Source organism: Abramis brama, assembly GCF_963993115.1.
Source record: "Abramis brama genome assembly, chromosome: 8".
In the NCBI taxonomy this organism is placed as follows: domain Eukaryota; kingdom Metazoa; phylum Chordata; class Actinopteri; order Cypriniformes; family Leuciscidae; genus Abramis; species Abramis brama.
Window position 1 is genome coordinate 7,167,225 of NC_139970.1, and position 21,558 is coordinate 7,188,782.

Here is a 21,558-nt window from a genome sequence, read left to right on the forward strand (position 1 = left end):
CAAATAAATATTTTTATTTAAAAAAGTATTTTTATAAAATATGCATTGGGAGGGAGGGAGGGTGGGGCGCGACACTGGTTCAGAATGAATTAATTTGTCTGCTATTTCTTTGCACAGTAGCTAGGTGTCACTAGTGAGCAATGCTGAATGAAGCTTCGAGTAATGAACCTTTGGCTGAAGCAATGGGCTGCGAGGTCTCAGTGGTTCAGGAAGCCTCATTTTGCCATCACTAATCGAGGCAGGCAGCAAGATTCAGGAATCAATAAACAATCCAGGTCAGGGCAGGCAGCAGAGAATCAGAAACGATGAACAGTCCAAGGTCAATAACAGAAATCAAACACGGGAATAAACGCTCAGAAATGATGGCCAGGGCAGAATCAAGACTTTGCATTGAATGTGTGTGTGGAAGTGATTTAAATGAGTGTGTGTAAATGAGGTGCAGGTGTGTAACGCAATCAGTCCCAGGTAAGCGGTATTATGGGAAGTGGAGTTCAATGGGTAAAGTTAATATTCCGGGGAAGGTTCCCTCCGGTGGTGAAGAGGAGGCAGTGCGGGAGCCTGCTCTGTAACAATTCTAACTAGTTTAAGAAATATAAAAATATATTTTAAATGAACTGTAAAGTAATACCTTTAAATGCACTAAATGTACTTGAAGTGGTTAAATTTTTGCACAATTGAATTAAAATATATTGCAAATAGCTTAAATTGTTTTTAAGCATATTTAAGAAATACATTTAATATACTTGAATTAGTTTCAAAATAATAAATTTAATACATACTTAGTATGTCCAAAAAAAGCGCAATTTAAATATATTTCCTTTTCACCTGGGCAGTGTTGGGCAAGTTACTCAGAAAGTGTAATAAGTTACTTTTTACTTATTACTCCTTTAAAAAGTCATAATATTTCTTTACTTATTACTTGGTATCTTAAGCCGGTAATCATAAACCATAAGCCGTCTCCAAAGGCGTTTCAGAGAATTTGGCAGTACATCCAACCGGCCTCACAACCGCAGACCACGTGTAACCTCACCAGCCCAGGACCTCCACATACAGCATCTTCACCTCCAAGATCGTCTGAGACCAGCCACCCGGACAGCTGCTGCAACAATCGGTCTTCATAACCAAAGAATTTCTGCACAAACTGTCAGAAACAGTTGCTCGTCGTCCTCATCGGGGTCTCGACCTGACTGCAGTTCGTCGTCGTAACCGTCTTGAGTGGGCAAAAGCTCACATTCGATGGCGTCTGGCACTTTGGAGAGGTGTTCTCTTCACGGATGAATCCCGGTTTTCACTGTACAGGGCAGATGGCAGACAGCGTGTATGGCGTCGTGTGGGTGAGCGGTTTGCTGATGTCAACGTTGTGGATCGAGTGGCCCATGGTGGGGTTATGGTATGGACAGGCGTATGTTATGGACAACGAACACAGGTGCATTTTATTGATGGCATTTTGAATGCACAGAGATACCGTGACAAGATCATAAAACCCTTTGTTGTGCCATTCATCCACGACCATCACCTCATGTTGCAGCATGATAATGGACGGCCCCATATTGCAAGGATCTGTACACAATTCCTGGAAGCTGAAAACATCCCAGTTCTTGCATTGCCAGCATACATGTCATGCCAATATGCCAATGCCAATATCCAGCAACTTCGCACAGCCATTGAAGAGGAGTGGACCAACAATCTGATCAACTCTATGTAAGGAGATGTGTTGCACTGCGTGAGGCAAATGGTGGTCACACCAGACACTGACTGGTTTTCGGACCCCCGAAAAATTTGGCTGATCCTTGAAGCTGATCCTTTGGCTGATCATTTGTTTGTTTCCTGATCACCTGCCACCCATCAGCGCACCAATCAATGCACTACATAAGCACAAGATAATAAGAGATAATCACCATATTTAAGATGAAACTATTTAAAAAATATATTTATAATAAGACATAATTTATTTGTTACTACTGTAAAGCTTTATTGAATTATTATGGGATCTCATTCAATGCTTTCAGAATCTTTACTTTTTTAAATCATTTTGTTTCTGTATTTTTAAAATAAACATTTTAATGACAGTATATTTATTGAACAAAAAATAATTATTTTGTCAAAATAAACAGAACATTGTGCAAAGTTTGCTACAGTGATTGTTTTGAACAAGTATTAACTGAGACATTATTAAAAACATTGTTTTAGCTAAGGTATTTGTATCAATAATGTGTGTTTTTGTCCAATGCTGGTTTTACCCCGTGTGTCTGTGGTAGAAGATCCCCCTCGCCGCCTCATACATTTATAAGATTTTTAAACAAAACAATTTTATGATTTATTTTCACAAAAAATCTGTTGTAGTATCAAAATCTGCATCAGTGTTCAATGAAAAACATATTTCTTCTGCAATCAGACACTAAGGGAGCAGTGACAAGCCACTTTTTTCTTAGGGTGTGCCTAAGTGTGTCTGAACCTCAGGGACCTCAGTGGTGGGTACGACCCTGGGTGCGTGGCCATTTCCGTGGGTGCTCGAGTTAAGCCCATGATTTGTTTTAGGCCCATCTGTAAAACTGAGGAGCAGAATTTATTTTTTTAAATAAATTTTTTGTTTGTATATTTTGTTATATATATATATATATATATATATATATATATATAGAGAGAGAGAGAGAGAGAGAGAGAGAGAGAGAGAGACTTTTTTGACTTTTAACATCTCTTTAATTACAATCTATACCACAACTGTATACACCTTTAACACATTACTACATTAAATACTAATAGCATATCCAGATAAAAGTCTTTAAAAAAAAACAAAATAAAAAAAAACAGCTTCTTTTACAGCAATACATTACATCCTCCCTCTTCATTGGGTTTACATAAAACATTTTCAATTCCCCATAAGTAGAAGAAAGAATCGGTATCATTCACCAGTTCATAATACTTATACTCCATAACCAGTCTACTCTTTACCAGAGCTCTGAACATGTCCAAAAGGGTCATTTTCACTATTAAACTGCATTTTTCTCTTTCTTGTCAGCCAGATAGCCATTTTTGCCATACCAAATAAAACATTTATCAAGACAATTTTGCTTTTATTTGAGGTGCTATATTTTGGTCCAAAAATAAAAAAAAACTATTTGTAAAAATGAAACCAAAATCATGACTCAGGTCTTTTAACACACCCATAATTCCTGCTAGCTTGAAACATTCAATAAATATATGAGACACTGTTTCTGGTAGCCCACAAAACAAACACTCTTCTCCTTGCGAAGGATTTAGATGCACTTTATAACGATTTGTTGCTAAAATCCTCCATTGCAAATCTCCACTTCTTTTCTCGATTGGTTTCTTATACAACGTCCTCCAACATCCTTTTGGAGAGGCCCCTGATTCAACTAAATTAGTCCATTTGGTTTCAGGAAGATCTTGCAATGCTCTTAAATTTAAGTATTTTACACAAACAAGATAAAAAGCCTTCTTAGATATTGTGTCAAAGAGACTAATTTCAGGTGTTGTAAAAGACAGTAATCTTCCATCACCCTCCTGCCAGTCTCCTACATTTACACCCACCCTGATGCTGGGAAATACGGTCTCAGCCGTTTCTGCTTGCACAGGTACAGTAAAAAACTCCTGCATCTCAGATAATAATTTTTCAACAATCCTAACAGAATAAACACCAATCTTCGAGGCCAGTGATTCTGCAGAAATCCATTTGTCCCTCTGCCGAAGATGACGTATTTTACATATTCCTGCTTTAACCAAGCTTGTGCAAACACCTTTAGATTTTAACATCGCACTGGATAAAAGCGGATTAAAAATCAAAGGTTCTTCAAGCACCCACTCATGGGTAATTTCAGACAGCTCTCTTTTAACAATAAATATTTGCCACACATTTAAGACTGATGTATAAAAAGGAGAGAGTCCGTTAAAATCTACTTCCTTCAAATTCATTAAGAATAGGTGTCTATCCAAGTTCATCCGCCCCACTCTTCTTAGTAAAGCACAAGCTACTTCAGTCCAGTTCTGCGGCTGATTATATAGGAGTCAGTGATGCGCGGGTTGATCCGAAATGAGTCTCACCCGCGGTTACGAGTCATCCAAAAATATTTTTAATGATATTCGGGTCGCGGTCGGTCGGGTCGTTTGAAATAAAGATGCCAATTAAACCTTTGTAATTTATATATTACTAGACACTATTTTCAATGAAATACATAGGCCTACACTTTATTGGCTGAATAACTGGCAAGAAGTATGATGACGCACGAGCTCAGTCTGCAGGTAGAGATGGAGGCGGCAAGAGAAAAGGTGAAGACTGGGGAGTGGAAGCTGTGTGAGTGTGGGAGACATTTGCCGAAATAATGAAAGATGATGACCAAAGTGCTGGTTTTGTCATGTGTACTTCTTGCGATGCTATTTACACATTTTTAGCCACAAAACTGGCACGACCAACCAGGCACGGCGCCAGGATTTCAGTTTTGGATAATTGTGGGTGGGCCTTAAATTAAAAACGTTAAATAAAAAAATAAAAAACGTTATCCAATCACTGCTTAACTTAATAAAAAAAATATTGACTAAAATAGCTGTTATTATCTGTGCGTGCGTATACATAATATAGATTTTAATAGCTTGATGCACTTTAAATATTTAGTTGCATTGTTAAAAGTTTCGGTGCATAGGACGGACCTATCCGCGATCGCTCTCCGTGGTTCTGACCAAAGAAGAGCGCTTTGGAATCTCCATTACGCATCATACGCATCATACCTGGGCTGCATTTTCCGAAAATATTGTCTATTAGCGCGCTACGAAGACTCTTAAGGTATAACTTAACTAAAGGTATACTACCACTAATGTATAGGCTATCATTGCTAGGCGTCTTCAGGGCTATCATCATCCACTCGCGAGGCAGAGCCGCTGAGAGGCAGAGGCGCTGGCGCCCTCCTAGCAACGGCGCTGTTTTTGGTAAAACATGATTTTGACGACGTTTTGTTTTATTTCAAACTCTTTTTAAAAGATTTTCGTTTTGTATAAATTGTATCTTAATTTTGATCAATGTTTTATCAATCAATTGTCTACTTTTAAACGAAAATATTCAAACCAAAATAAATAGGCTATACTCTCTGATTATGTAGGCTAATCCAAATGAAATGTGCATTTCTCTCTGGCGTTCATGGCGAGTCCGAATTGTCAACTTCATCTTTGCAGCGACACAGAAAACACCAGTTTATTACTAAACAATTAAATGTCTCCTTGCTAATTTAGACACATTCGTAATCATTACTTTAACCGGTTCTTTGTGGCAAGCTTTATGCGTGCGGTCATAACGCTTATTATCCATAGGCTATAGCCTATTTAAGTAGGCTAATTAAATTAATATAAAGGGGCGATTTGTCCACGAATGGCTTAAATTAAAAACTACTAGTCGACTAGAAAAAAAAATTAGTCGGAGGTACCCCTTATTCCACATATTTTCGAACCAGCAGGCCATTCTGGGTTGAGCGAGCGACCCTGCGGAATGAGTGAGCGGAGCGGAATAGGTTCAGCTCTCCGCTCACGAGCTCTGATCGGAACAAACCCGAACCTCACTGTCTGCTGAACTTGCACAGAAACATCAAAATAGACATAGCCAGCTTTTTAAAATTGTTGTTAAAACTAACATTTAGACTATTTACAAATTATGAGCTTATTGACGATTTTTTTATAATTCTTGACAAAATAAGAATAGCTTAGGAATTCTTCTTTTTCCCAACGACGCTACGATGAGCATTTACTACTTTTAAAAAATGCGGGTCAGGAAGCGGGTCGGGTACAATATTTTCTTTTTCTTTTTTTGCGGTCCGAGTTGCGGGCGGGTTAGTTTAAAACGTCGGTCGGGTGCGGGTTGTTTATACATTGACCCGCGCATCACTGATAGGAGTCTTTTCACAATCTGCAGTCTGAACGCAGCTACCTTGGACTTGATGTCCATAAGGCCTTGACCTCCTTCATTTAACTGCAGATACAGTACTGCTTCTCTTAACCAGTGTTGTCCCTTCCAAAAAAAACTAACAAACACTCTCTGAATTTCCTTAATGAATCCATCTGGTGGGTTTAACACAATTAATTTATGCCATAAAATAGAGGCAGCAAGATTATTAATGACCAGTACTCTCCCTCTATATGACAATTGAGGGACAATCCAATTCCATTTTGATACTCTATTACAAATTTTATCTTTAACACCTTCCCAATTTTTTCTTTGGTATACTTCTGAACCTAAAAAGATGCCTAAAAACTTAAAACCATCTTTTTCCCACCTTACATTTCCAGGGATAACAGGTTTTACATTGTCATTATAACATTCCTCTTTTTCATTGCACCAAAAAGCTTCTGTTTTACTCCAGTTCAGTTTAGCAGAAGACGCTCTCTCATATAAAGAGATACTGTGAATGACAACATCAATATCTCTTTGATCTTTCACGATCACAGTTATGTCGTCTGCATATGCTGTTAACTTAAACGCATTGCAGCAACCTTCCACCTTTAGACCAGACAGTTCCTTTCTTAACATATGTAGGAGTGGTTCCGCTGCTAATGCGTATAACTGGCCGGACAGTGGGCATCCTTGTCTTATGCCTTTAAGCAAACTCATTGGTTTACTTAACCCACCTCCTATTTTTAGAACACAAGAGGCATTCATGTATAAGAGTTTGATCCATGACATAAAACCATCTCCAAACCCAAAAGCCGTCATTGTATCATACAGAAAACCATGATCCACTCTGTCGAATGCTTTCTCCTGATCTAGGAACAGAAAGCCAACATTCACTTCATGTTGTTTTGAGTAATCTAAAATGTCTCTGATCATAAAAATGTTATCATATATGGATCTTTCTGGAATGCAGTAGGATTGATCTTGATGTATTACATCTCCTAATACAGTTTTCAGCCTATTTGCCAACACTTTAGCAATTAGCTTATAGTCCGTTGTTAGGATTGACACCGGCCTCCAGTTTTTAAGATCACTCAAGTCCCCCTTTTTTGGTAAAAGTGTTAATACTGCCCGTTGGGAACTTGTGGGAAGGCATTTTTCTTTAAAACACTCTTGGATCACCTCATACAACTCTCTTCCGATGTAGTTCCTCAGAGCTTTAAAAAAGTCCACTGATAGTCCATCAACTCCAGGTGCTCTCCCAGGCTTCATCTGTTTAACGGCATCAGTCAACTCCTCAAATGATACAGAACTGTCCAAAATCTCCCTCTGTGTTTTAGTGAGAGAAGGCAACCGCTGCAGTATCTGTGACACACATTCAGGATCCGTTTCTTCTTTTCTGTACAAGTTTGAGTAAAAGTCCACCGCAATCTTTCTCATTTCTCTTGCCTCAAAAGTCTTTTGTCCATCAGGTTTTGTCAGACAATACATTTCATTTTGTTGTTTCGACACCTTTTCTAAGTTAAAAAAATACGCTGTGGGAGCATCTATCTCATGTACAGACATAAATCGTGATCTTATCAGGGCACCTTTTGCCCGCACTTGCAACACATCGTCAAGATCACGCTTCTTTTCACCCAACATGCCAGCTGAACAAGCATTAGATTTCTGAATCATACCAGATGTAATGTGGAAAATCTCTTGTTCTATTTCAGAAATTTTTTGTTTTGTTTTTCTTGTTGAAAAACATGTATACTGCTGACAAAATATTTTTATTTGTCTTTCCTATTTCCCACCATTGTATCAAATTATCGAAATCCTTTTTCTTAGAAACCCATTCCTTCCAAAACATTTCAAATTTCTCAATGAACTCTTTTTCTTTCAATAATGCAGCATTAAATTTCCAATATGGACTTTTAAATTTAGTTTGATTCAAAACAATATAAACTGTGATAAAATTGTGATCTGATAGACAACATGGAAAAATATTACACCCCATTATCCTATTATTCTCAGCACACTTAACATAAAACCTGTCCAGTCTAGCAACACTTATCCTTCCCTGCGAGACTTTGGTCCATGTATAAAGTTTCACCTCTTTGTTCCTGTCTCTCCATACATCTACTAAATCATTCTGACCTATAATACTTTTTAAAACAGCAGCTGATACAGGATGTGGTTCCTCATTATTCCTATCTACAAGAAAGTTAAGAGAACAATTCCAATCCCCACCCATGATTAACATACCATCTAAAGTATAACTTTTTAAAAGTTCTCCTAATTTTCTAAACATGATTATTCTATCTGACCCTTTATTTGGAGCATAAATATTTATAAAAACGAATATCTGATTTTCAACTTTAGCTTTCACCATCAAAATACGCCCTCTCTCTATTTCCGTTTCTGATCAAATTTTAACATTAAGGTGAGTTGCAAATAAAATAGCTACACCTGCACTTACATTGGTGCCATGGCTTGAACAAAGCTTTCCTTCCCACCACAAATTTAACTCTGATTCATTTTTTATATCACTATGGGTTTCTTGTAAAAATATTACTTCTGAATCTTTAAGTCTAAGAAATTCAGAGAGTAAAACCCTTTTTCCTCCATCCCTCAACCCATTAACATTCAATGATCCTAGTCTAAGAATCTGCATGGCAGGGGAGAGGGAAAAAAACAAAAGACAGAGAAGCAACACAAAAATTAGGATAGATCCCACACCCGTGTGCTTTATTTTTTCCATTTTGACAATTTTACGTTTTCTTTCTGAGTTTTACGTACGCTTGTTAGAAACTTTTGCAGCCGAAATCGTTTCTGTTTTGAAATGACCTCATAGCCCGTCGTCTTCTGTGCTTTCGCCACGGATTTTATAAACTTATTAACATCTGGGAAATATTTTGCAACATCAACCTTTTTCCCTTTCACGAGTTCACATCTACATATAATTAATACAATAAGTTTATGCGTATTTGGCGTGCTGTCCGGGGGAGGGCTCCGAGCTCGGAGTTAGGCCCGAACCCAGAGTACTCCCCCCAGTTGGTAAGTGTAGATGAAAGTGAGGAGATGGGGTGGAGGAGGGATGCTGACAAACTTTCAATGAACAGAGATAGGACTGCTTGTGAATTTATACTCTGTCATTGAGTTGATTACTGATTAATCTCCAGCTGTGCATAATTTAGTTAATTATCTGAACCTGCTCCTCCCGAACTTTGTTAATAAAACATCATTTAGTTAAATCCAAAAAATCATTTAATTCCTCGACCGAATACACATCCTCCAAAGCCTGACTACAATCAACCTCCGAAAACTCTGAACAATTGTCACAATCCTCCAATTCTTCATCACTACTTTCACTCTCCATAATCACATTATTCTGTAGCCCGCTAACACTCGCAACCTCTTTACCATGAACACATTCCTTCTCCTTAACAACATCAACTTCATCCTCCAAAACAATCGGGCCTACAGCATTATCACCAGCTCGCATAGATGAAATAAACTCACTCACCTCTGACTTTGAACTTGTTACATCCCAGAGCTCAAAGTGGCAATTAAGAAGAGAGCAACAGACCATGCATCAGTGTTCACAGTTGAACTCCTGGCTATCACGCTTGCACTAAAATGGTTAGGGGGACATAATAGGGCCAATGCACTTATTGCATCAGATAGCTGGGCAGCCCTCTGTAGTATCAAGACCATGAAATCATGCAGGCAAGATCTAATCATGAAGATTCATCAAATGCTGTACGAGCTTCATAGCAGGGGGAGGACAGTCTGCTTTTTGTGGGTTCCTGCTCATGCAGGGGTTGAGGGTAATGAAGATGCAGACATACTCGCAAAACAAGCACTTAGTTTACAAACAGTGAACAATATCCCACTGGGGAAAACAGAAGGAAAGGCAATTATTAAAATACAAATGCAAAAAGTTTGGCAGGAGTATTGGGATATAAATGAGACAGGAAGACACTTTTATAGCATACAAAAACAGGTGGGGAAGGGAGAAGTGGTGGGCGGAAGCAGGAAGGAGGAGGCGGTCATTACCCGCCTTAGATTAGGACACACGGGGCTTAACAGCACGTTACAAAGAATTGGGAAACATATACGGGGAAATGTAGATCATGTGAGCAATCTGAATCTGTACAGCATGTTCTTATGGAATGTAAGGAATATGAGAGAGAGAGGAGAGAACTAAGAGCCGCTCTGCAAAAGGAAAGTGTTAGTTTCACAGTAGAAAACATGTTGCAAAGATCAGGAAACATTAGGAGGCATGTATATAAATACTTGAGGGAAACAGGGTTAATGTATAGGGTTTAAGTTTTTTTTTTTTTTTTTTCTCTGCCATCGATTGTACCACACTCCAGTCCGGTAAGTGGCGGCAATGCACCTATAAAGCTGGATGCCAGCCGCCAATCAAATCCAAAAGAAGAAGAAGAAGACTTTGAACTTGGATCTAAAGCACTCTTCTCGGGTGGGGATCCAGTTTGAGGAATAACGCCGGGTTCACCTGCCGAAACCGTATCCTCCGAATCCTTCACGTTAACCGCGTCTATCTTTTGTTTTTTCCCTGAACTCATTTCATCCTTTGCAACTATGGGCCGTTTTTCTTTGTCTTGCCTTTCGCTTTTTTCGCTTTGAACTGTTTGCTCATCCTTATTTATTTCGTTATTTTCATTTTCTAATTGTTTCCTATGCGGACACGTGAACTTCTTATGTCCTAAATCACCGCATTCGAAACATCTCAATCTATCTGTCGTTGCAAAAATCATATAGGAACTGTCCCCTTGTTGGATGCGAAACGAGATATCCAATTCCTTAGATTGCGCGTTCAAAAACATGAATACTTGTCTTCGAAAGGACAAAACATGTTTTAAAGCTGCGTTTTTACACCCGAGCGGCAACATTTTAATGGATCCAGCAAACTTTCCAAAGCGACTCAGTTCTTTTATAATTTGTTCATTAGAAATAAACGGAGGCGCATTTGAAATGGTAACCCTGGTAGCAGGTGCGCGCAAAGGCGTTCTCTTACGAGAGTTCTCTCGTACTGCGTTTTTACTAAAACGCTACGGGAAAAGTCTCTTTTCACGAAACACTGAAGCAAAAAATTATCCTTTAATTTTCATAAATGTAAAACGCGTTGCAGCAGCAGTCAGCTATGGCGAGACGGCTTGCTCGCTCATTGGCTGCTCTGCGGCAACTGCATAAGCCTATCGAGCGAGGCCTGGGGTGACGTCAGGCCAATGAGGGCGCTTCGCGCCCTCCTCGCCACTTCCCGCCGAGACGGGCGTGGCTTACCTCTATAAAAGGAGCTCGAGAAGGCTGATTCACTTGATTTTAATCTCTTCAGCGAAGCGCACGCATCGCTGGATCACGAGGAAGCACGCGTCGTCTGATGCAAGCACTTCAGCGGGACGAGCCCTTGAAGCCGCTGGCCAACGCCGCCTTCTACCGCCGTACCTGCTGCGCTTTCCGACGCCATATCCTTTACATTCTTTGTTCTTGTGTATGTGTGTGTGTGTGTGTTCGCTTTTGCAACACGCACCCCTAAAAGAGCTGCGTCTTTTTCAAGATGCTTTCTCATGCAGCGCTCGCGCTCGCTGACGGCGAAACGCCTTCACTCCGAGCCAATTGCCTACGGTGACTCTGAGGACTCGCCGGGCATCCTTTCCGAGGCTGCCCTTCCTGGAAGCGGATGGCGGGATTAGTTTTTCTTTACGTTACAAGAAAAGCTACCCTGCCTCTGCACGCGTCATTCACCGGCGAAGGAGAAAAGAGTGTTCTTAGTCCCACCGTTGGTCGGTCTGACCTCTTTTCTCTCACATTTCTCAGTTCCCTGTTCGGCAACTGGAAATATTATTGCAGCAAGTGAGTCTGTTACACGCTTGCCTGCCAGCAAAAGCCGAAGAATACATGTTGACGCCGCTTTCAAAAGCCTGTATCCCCCTGTGGCTCAGTGGTGGAATTATACGTTTTCCACACGGGGGACCGGGGTTCGTATCCCGGTCTAGCGGCATATATATTTATGCCGCCAATGCTTTGCTCTGTCAGTCCCCTGAAGGCGACTGCAGAGATGCATTTTGCAGCCAGCGAGCGCGTAGTACCCGCTTGCCTGCAACCGAACACCGTTTCTACGGTTCCCGTGCGTCACTGGCGAAAGGAGAATGGAGTGTTTTCAGCCCCGCTGAAACTGGGCGATATCCACTCTTCTCACATTCTGGCATTTTGCAGGCGTCTGAAAATGCAAATCACTCTGTCTGTTCCCCGAGAGGCAACTGCAGACGTGTTTTTTGCTGCCCACGAGCACGTGGTACATGCCTGCAAGCAAACGCCAGTGTGGATAATACTCGCGCTGACTATATCTTTGTATCTTCACTGTGGTCCAGTGGTAGATTCTTAGACTTGCGCGCGGGGGATCCGAGGTTCGAACCCCAGGCCTGCCGGCAGAAAATATTTATGCCGCCGAATGCAAATCACTCTGTTTGTTCCCCGAGAGGCAACTGCAGACGTGTTTTTTGCTGCCCACGAGCACGTGGTATATGCCTGCAAGCAAACGCCAGTGTGGATAATACTCGCGCTGACTATATCTTTGTATCTTCACTGTGGTCCAGTGGTAGATTCTTAGACTTGCGCGCGGGGGATCCGAGGTTCGAACCCCAGGCCTGCCGGCAGAAAATATTTATGCCGCCGAATGCAAATCACTCTGTTTGTTCCCCGAGAGGCAACTGCAGACGTGTTTTTTGCTGCCCACGAGCACGTGGTATATGCCTGCAAGCAAACGCCAGTGTGGATAATACTCGTGACTTTGTTTATGTATCTTCACTGTGGTCCAGTGGTAGATTCTTAGACTTTCGCGCGGGGGATCCGAGGTTCGAATCCCAGGCCTGCCGACAGAAAATATTATGCCGCCGAATGCAATCACTCTGTTTGTTTCCCGAGAGGCAACTGCAGACGTGTTTTTTGCAGCCCACGAGCACGTGGTACATGGCCGGACTTCTACCGAAGCCCACACTTACTCACGGTATTTTCTGGTGTCCCGGCCACGGCTGATGGTGCTATAAGTGTAGTGTCGATGCCCACTCCTCAGTGCCCATCTCTACACACAAGCACAGCCCTACACTTAGGGCTCGCGCACATAAAATCGACTCTGGTCGATTGCGCTTCCAACATAGTGAAAGTGCCCGCACAAACACTATGTCTCACAGACCACAGGCTCTCTGTAAAAACGAGACCTGTGCGCGCTCGCTCTGCTCAGTCAGACAGCGCGCCCAAAGCAGTGAATGTGCCCGCTTCCCGCCCACATTTACTCGCAGACATGAGTCCCGCGGGACCCGCTCAGCCCTCCCTCACTCAGTCAAGCGCTGTAGTAAGGTCGAGGACGAGCGCTCTGCCCGCTGTAATAAGCGCGCCCCCCGCCTCGAATGCCACAGGCATAACGCCTACGTTATTGCGCCCCGAAGCGCCTCTGTCGCACGGCGAACAGAGCGCGCTTCGCATCCAGCCCTTAGCCAACCATGCAGAAGCATGGGCAGCGCTTCCAGGGGTTTCGGACTGGGTGCTAGGCATTATAAAGAGAGGCTTCTCGCTACAGTTTTGTCGACGCCCTCCCCGCTTCACAGCGCGCGTCCAACTACGGTGGTTTCAGAAGTAGCACACCTACTTCGCGCCGAAATATCAAAACTGATAAGCAAAGGGGCGATAGAGCGTGTGCCCCAAGCTCAAAGCGAAGGGGGGCTATACAACAGATACTTTCTAGTCCCCAAAAAGGACGATGGTATCAGACCCATACTGGATCTAAGACGGCTGAACAAAGCATTAGTGAAACGCAGTTTCAAAATGCTCACGACCAGGAAAATCCTCGCGCATGTTTGCCGAGGAGACTGGTTTATGTCAATAGATCTGAAGGACGCGTATTTTCAAATACAGATAGCGTCACATCACAGGCGATACTTGAGATTCGCCTTCGAGGGTCAGACATACCAGTATACAGTCCTGCCGTTCGGTTTGTCCCTGGCACCTCGTACATTTACGAAATGCATGGACGCAGCGCTCGCTCCTCTCAGACTCAGAGGCATGCGAGTGCTGAACTATTTGGATGACTGGTTGATCCTAGCCCAATCACGATCTCAGCTCGTGGAGCACAGAACCATTTTACTCGATCACCTCGAGAATCTTGGTATCACGGTCAATTGGGCGAAGAGTTCACTGAACCCCAGTCAAACGATTTCGTTTCTGGGTATCGTTCTGGACTCGCAGTCTATGACAGCGCGGCTGTTGCCACAGCGCGTGCTGCACATTCAGCGCGCGGCGAAGTCTTTCCGCCGCGGCGCTTTCACCCCGCTCAGGAAGTTTCAAAGGATGCTGGGTCTTATGGCCTCAGCATCGTCAGTTCTCCGGCTGGGCTTGCTCCGCATGCGCCCGCTGCAGTTCTGGTTGAAAGCGCGGGTGTCCGGTCGATTATGCCTCAAGGTTGATCAGAACTGTGTTACAGCCCTGGTGCCTTGGATGGCGGACGACTGGTACCGATCAGGTGTAAGCCTGGGGACTTCCTCGGGAGTGAGGATGGTGTCGACAGACGCATCCACCTCGAGATGGGGAGCGCTGCTCGAGGGCAGACCGTTCTTCGGCCTGTGGTCGGAACGAGAAAAGCTCCAACACAAAAACTTAGAAATGCTGACAGTGCACAACGCGCTGACGCGTTTTTGTCCCCACATCAAGGACCAACACGTCATAGTCCGTTCGGACATCATGGCTGTGGTGTCCTACATAAATCGCCAGGGCGGTCTGAAATCCACATCCCTGTACAGGTTGGCGAAACGCCTCCTAATATGGGCTCAGCACAACTTACGCTCGCTGAGAGCAGTGCATGTACCTGGGCTTCAGAATGTGGGCCCAGACAGACTGTCCAGGAACAACGTTCCCCCGGGCGAGTGGTCTCTACACCCACAAACAGTCCGGCTGTTGTGGGAGAGATTCGGCAGAGCGGAGGTGGACCTATTCGCGTCCCACGAAAACGCCTACTGCCCTGCGTTCTTTTCAAAGAGCGATAGCGCGCTGTCCCGAAGGTGGCCGCGCTGCCCGCTATACGTTTTTCCCCCCGTCTCCCTCCTGCCACAGGTGTTGGAACGGGTCAGGGAAACAAAATGCCCAGTGCTGCTTGTAGCACCGTTCTGGAAGAACCAAGCATGGTTCCCAGTCCTGATGCAGTTAGCAGACATCGCTCCATGGCCAGTGCCGTTGAGGAGAGATCTCCTCTCGCAGGCCGGGGGCTCGATTTGGCACCCACACCCGGAGCTGTGGTCCCTTCATGTGTGGGCGCTCAACGGATATCCGTTGGTCTCGCAGAGGGAGTCATGAATACCATCACTCAGGCTAGAGCACCGTCGACTCGGCGGCTTTATGCTTCGAAGTGGTCGGTTTTCTCCGGCTGGTGTACAGCTCGGAGCCTATCACCCCTCGAATGTGAGGTAACGGAGGTTCTCTCCTTCCTACAAGAGCTGTTGGATAAGGGCAGATCCCCTTCCACGCTCAAAGTATATGTGGCGGCTATTTCAGCGTTCTCCGGTTCAACGCTGGGTCAGTCACTGGGAAGGAACGATTTAGTCATCCGCTTCCTCAGGGGAGCTAGGAGACTGAATCCACCCAGACCTCCTTCAGTCCCTATGTGGGACCTTTCTACGGTCTTGGCGGCCATGAAAGGTGCCCCTTTCGAGCCTATCCAGTCTATTAGCCTCAAACATTTGTCTTTCAAAACAGTGTTTTTGATGGCTCTCGCTTCAGTGAAGCGCATAGGCGATCTGCACGCGCTCTCCGTGAGCCCGGCATGCTTGGAGTTTGGTCCTAATGACTCTAAAGTCATACTCAAACCTAAGCACGGCTATGTGCCGAAATCCCTCAACACGCCTTTTCGGGCTCAGGTTATTTCCCTGTCTGCCCTGCCGGCATCGAGTGAGGAGGGGGACTCGAGTTTTCTTTGCCCTGTTAGGGCTTTAAGAGCTTATATGTCCCGCTCTGCTGTCTTCAGACAGACAGAGCAGCTCTTTGTCTCGTTCAGCGGACGTTCCAAAGGAATGGCTGTTTCGAAACAAAGTCTATCCAGATGGATAGTTGACGCCATAGCGCTGGCTTATACTGTCAAGGGCATTCAATGCCCGTTGGGAGTTAGAGCGCACTCTACGAGAGGCGTTGCCTCCTCGTGGGCTTGGTCTAGCGGGATTTCCCTACAGGATATATGTACGGCGGCAGGCTGGGCCTCTCCGTCTACATTTATCAGGTTTTATAACCTAGAGGTTCCCGCCTTACAGGCTAAGCTTTTGTCGGTGTAGTCGATTCAGCTGTCTAGCTAGACCTCTGAAATCGCAGGCGCAATGCGCTACCGACTATCTTGGGCAGAACTGTGTAAGACCCACATTTCCCACATTAGTTCAGGCTCCCTACCCTGTCTATGTGATGTCATATTCGCGTCTGTGGACATGTCTATATAAGGACGGAGGGAATCCCCTCTTGTCTTTAGACTCTCCCTGTGAGGTCGCGTTAAGCCTGCGGACGCTACAGTATAGGGAATTAAGGCTCCCCTCCCTTATTCCCTGACTCTGTGTGAGTCTATCTGGTGATTATGCACTGTATGCCTGAAATAGCTTCCGGTGATCGGTGTTTTTATCCCAGCACGCACAGCGTTTTACAAGGGGTTCCCGTAGCGTTTTAGTAAAAACGCAGTACGAGAGAACTCTCGTAAGAGAACGTACTCGGTTACTAACGTAACCTCGGTTCTCTCTAGAAGAGGGAACGAGTACTGCGTTCTCTGCTGTGCGTATGGTTCACTCTGGTTCGCTTCGGCGATCAAAATCAAGTGAATCAGCCTTCTCGAGCTCCTTTTATAGAGGTAAGCCACGCCCGTCTCGGCGGGAAGTGGCGAGGAGGGCGCGAAGCGCCCTCATTGGCCTGACGTCACCCCAGGCCTCGCTCGATAGGCTTATGCAGTTGCCGCAGAGCAGCCAATGAGCGAGCAAGCCGTCTCGCCATAGCTGACTGCTGCTGCAACGCGTTTTACATATATGAAAATTAAAGGATAATTTTTTGCTTCAGTGTTTCGTGAAAAGAGACTTTTCCCGTAGCGTTTTAGTAAAAACGCAGTACTCGTTCCCTCTTCTAGAGAGAACCGAGGTTACGTTAGTAACCGAGTACGTTACTTGCACCAGGGAATCGGCAACAATTCCTTTTTCAACGAGGCTGTTTACAAATTTTTCGTCTTTTAAAAACACCACCACCGCCTTGTTCATTCTAGATGCTGATGCTATATTTTCGTGCCCTACAATCTCACCCAATGCTAAAAGTACATCCTCTACGGTAAATGCTTGATCCGAGAACACTTTACACCCATTCTTAATAGATAACCCCGGCGTTCCCTCACCTGAGAGAGACGCCATGGCCTTAATCAAAATAAATAAATCACCCCAGATTTTTTTTGTTTTTTGTTTTTAAATTATTTAAAAAAAAAAAAAAGTGATAAAGAAACAAAAACTTAACTAAACCACAGTAAAAGAAATTTAAACTTGAAAACAAATTCAAAAACGTGCCGCTCTCAACCCCCCACACCACACTTCCGCTCCCAGCATGCAACCCACACGCAGAGAGAGAGAGAGAGAGAGAGAGAGAGAGAGAGAGAGAGAGAGAGAGAGAGAGAGAGAGAGAGAGAGAGAGAGAGAGAGAGAGAGAGAGAGAGTGTATGTGTCAAGTTTACAGATGCAGAAAAGTGTGTTGTGTCATTACTGCTCATTATCACACTTCACTACAAGATTGCTTGTCAAATGAATAACCGAACATGAAATCATTTTAGTTCACGCGTATAGAGATTGCAGAGTGATACATGACCCAGTAAGACTCCCAATACTCCTAAATAGGTTAAAAGGTATAGTTAACCCAAAAAATGAAAATTTTGTCATAATTTACTCACTCTAATGTTGATATTTTGAAGAATGTTGGTAATCAAACCGTTTGACCATTGACTTCAATTGTATGGATGAAACGAGCAAACAAAAGGAAAAAAAGATACATTTCTCAGAATATCTTCTTGTGTTTAACAAAATTAAGTCATATTTGGGACGACATGAGGATGAGTAAATGATAAAAGATTTTTCATTTTTAGGTGAACTATAACTTTAAGATAGCCTAAATGTTAAAGTGTGTCCCCTAAAAAGCACACATACCGTCTATGAAAAGCACACACTTTAACAACTCCGTACCATGGTGACGTACGTAACTGGCTCTTAACTAGGCCTATTTCTGTTTTTGGTTTGCAACAGTTACTTTAAGTGTCTGGTTTAGTTAAAAACGGAGCTATTTTTAATGAAAACTGGTTTATTTGAGAACTCATTCTTTGAACTAGTGAAGGAGGAGTGTAAGTTTCGTTTCCGCTAAACAGGATCTTTCTAGTGAACAGAAACCCAGAGAATCTGCTCGCGCTGAGCGGTTTATTATCAGACTCATTCTGATCGCTGGATTCACTCTGCATCAGGACCACTGAAGGTAGGAGATAGCGGCATGTAGAAGTTTAGAAGTTTTTTAAATGTTACTAATATAATATAATACTATAATGTACATTTAATGTAATTTAATGTAATTTAACTTAACAGCGTTCAAGCGCTTCAAGACCTTGCATACATTAAATATATATATATATATATATATATATGTATGTGTGTGTGTGTGTGTGTGTGTGTGTGTGTGTGTGTGTGTGTAGTGCAGCTTTTGACCTATCAAAAATACACGGAGGCAGGATTGCAGTGTGAGAACAACAATGTGTTTTTTTATTAAACCAAATGCGTCAGAAAAATCTAACTCCCATTAACTCCTCCTTAAAGGGGACGTGTAAAATATGCATGCATGTTGGTGATGTGTGAATTATGTCAGAAGATCAGTGATGTGAAGTCTATAAGCACCTAAATCAGAGATGAAAGTTTTTAAACTATAAAACTGTTAAAGCGCCACCTATCGCACTATCATGTGTTTGCATGTTTACATAAATTATAAAGTTCTAAAAAGATTTGTACTGAAGACTAGTTCACTAAAGTTAGTATTTTTTTAAATGATCTAAAATTAAAAAAAAAAAAAAAAAAAAAAAAAAAAAGACACCAGTGGTTCTTGAGGCAAAGTTGTTTAAACGAGGAGATCTAACATACGATTTGAATAATGTGTGTATGTGAGTGGTGCAGAGCCAAATGGGTGGAGCTTTGTGGATCTAAGGGGTGGGGCTTAGGGTGTCGATGGACAGTCAAGCTCCATTGATAAGAGAGAGAGAGAGAGAGAGAGAGAGAGAGAGAGAGAGAGAGAGAGAGAGAGGTGGAGACAGAATCACAGCAATAGATCTAACTATACCACTAAATTCCAACAACTAGAACCAAATTTTATGACGTTTGTTGGCCACTTTGGCTGAATGTGTTAGATAAAGTGGGCCTGTGGGATTCAGGTAAAATGGGCAACCTTTAATCTTCAGTAATTCTACTCAAATTCATTAAAGGCACAATATGTATTTTTTTTGCTTTAAAAATATAAAAAATCACTATATCTATTTTATATATTTTTTAAAGTTGTGTATTTGCATTATCCCGACAGTTCCAATTAACTTCTAAATCCAGAGAAATTAATATTTTAATTCGAAGACACGGACCGTGTCTTTATTTCCGTTTTGTCGCAGTCAATGCCGTCATATCCGCGTTGTCCCTGGTTTCCGCTCGTGCTGCCATGGTAACCAGAGCTATGAACCAGAGCCCTCTGATAGTAACCAAGACGACAGACGTGGACCACTGTAGTTCGCAATGTCTATCTGCACGCTGTTGTTGTTTCGTTCAAACATTATGGACCATGGCAAGCAGACTTTGGATAAAAAAGGATAACTAAAACGAGAATCAATATCAGCGCGGTGTTTTCGAGATGCCGAGAGCTCCCATAGACAGTATATAAACGAGAGCTCCACGTCTGAGACTTCGACCGCTCCTACATGTACTTTATTAAACAGGTGAGCACATTTACATAAAACTAATCAATGTTATATAGTTCAACAATGATAAAATGTCAGAATATGATCTGTATGTTATTCTAATGTTGATCTAGCTTACTGCTAGTCTCATACAGACAGACTAACACATACATTTCAACACATTCAAATGCAGTTTAGTGTGCTAGTGTAATGTTAGACCAAGTGAAACAGCGATGCGTTACCTCACAAGTTTAATTTGTCTTATAAACTGACCTGTGAGTAGTAATTCTGCGTGTAGTTCGGTAGAATGAAATGTCCATATTCCTTTTATATCCGCGGGACTCGCGTCACGTGTGGAGCTGATAGCTGTCTCTTAGCAATCCCGAACTGCTTCATATCATAGTCATGACAAAAACATCGATGTATTCAGTCATCCATAAACATTATTAGATCGGTCGGCTTGACGTTGACGACAAGATCCATAATTCTTAGCAAATGTTGCGTCATCAAACTACGCCTTTGTTATTGTAAATAGGTTAGCGACCCCTAGTGGAGAAAAAATCCCATATTGTACGTTTAAATAAATAGACATTCATGTGATGTTTTATAGTTGACATGCATGTATAATCTACTTTTTTAGAAAACAGAAATGAGTGTGCTATTAGGAAATTCAAGAAAGAAATGAAAGAGCAGAAAATAAGCATTTAGTTCAATCTAAATGAATCTAAAAAAAAAAAATATTATTATTAATTTTTTTTTTTACCACACAGGAGAATGTAAAGAAGGACAATGAGTTCAGCATCAAGGCAAAAGAAGAAAAAGAGGTATGTGGTTTTATTCACTGCATGTTTTATGCCCATAATGGAGTGGCATGTTAGTAAATTATATTGAGAGTTATCACATAAAGCACATTTATGAAAAAAAAAAAATAATAATAATTCTTATTAGCCAATAAGCAAACTCTAGCATTATTTCAGCTAATTTTGTTCTTAGTCTATTACACAGTGAACCTTGATTTTGCTGTGTATGTGTTATGTGCAGTTTGTGATTAACTTGTTTAATGCAGAAATAAATTTGGTGCGACGTCTCCACCATTCATTGATTACTTGAAAGAAATTTTGAGAAGGTACCCAGATGGAGGACAAATATTGAAGGTAGGCTAAAAAAACAACATTTACATATTGCATGAATACTTTCACATCATTGTTAAATGGTCTGTATCTTAAATATCTCATTGTATCTGTGTTTAATATTAATCCTGTAACGTACCAGGAGCTGATCCAGAATGCAGATGATGCAGGAGCTTCACGTGTGGTGTTTATTCATGACGAGAGGCATTATGAGACTCAGAGCCTGTGGACTGAAGAGCTCGGAAAGTATCAAGGTATTTGTGTTGCAAACAGATTTAAATCACACTAGACTTAAACTTTATAAAATGACTGTAGAGCCCGCAACAAAGGATATTACAGTCTAGGGTTTTACATTTGTCCTCATTCATATGTCACAACCATGAAGAGTTCAGGAGTTTTGCTGCTTACCCTCTGTTTTTTAAATGGGGAAGGAGTTTTATTTTTTCAAATTAATCTTATTTCAGAGATCAATATTTGTTTCTATATACAGTATGTATTCTGATATGTGCATGTATTTTACAAATGATTATTATTATAAAAAAATAAATAAAATTGTCTTTCAAGCGTAA

The 21,558-nt window shown here is 42.2% G+C and overlaps 1 protein-coding gene across 2 annotated transcripts in view; it reads left to right on the top strand.

The window, feature by feature from the left end:
• The first annotated feature begins 18,174 nt into the window (after nucleotides 1–18,174).
• LOC311088931 (sacsin-like) overlaps nucleotides 18,175–21,558 on the top strand; it is a 33,810-nt gene continuing 30,426 nt past the window's right edge. Inside the window, exons 1-4 of one of the 2 annotated variants that reach the window (XM_084123316.1) lie at nucleotides 18,175–18,409; nucleotides 20,630–20,683; nucleotides 20,926–21,013; nucleotides 21,132–21,243. In XM_084123316.1, coding sequence (XP_083979442.1) covers nucleotides 20,649–20,683; nucleotides 20,926–21,013; nucleotides 21,132–21,243 — 235 coding nt within the window. In that variant the 5' untranslated portion in view covers nucleotides 18,175–18,409; nucleotides 20,630–20,648. The remainder of the gene's footprint in view (nucleotides 18,410–20,629; nucleotides 20,684–20,925; nucleotides 21,014–21,131; nucleotides 21,244–21,558) is intronic. The other variant, XM_084123317.1, reaches the window with a different exon arrangement.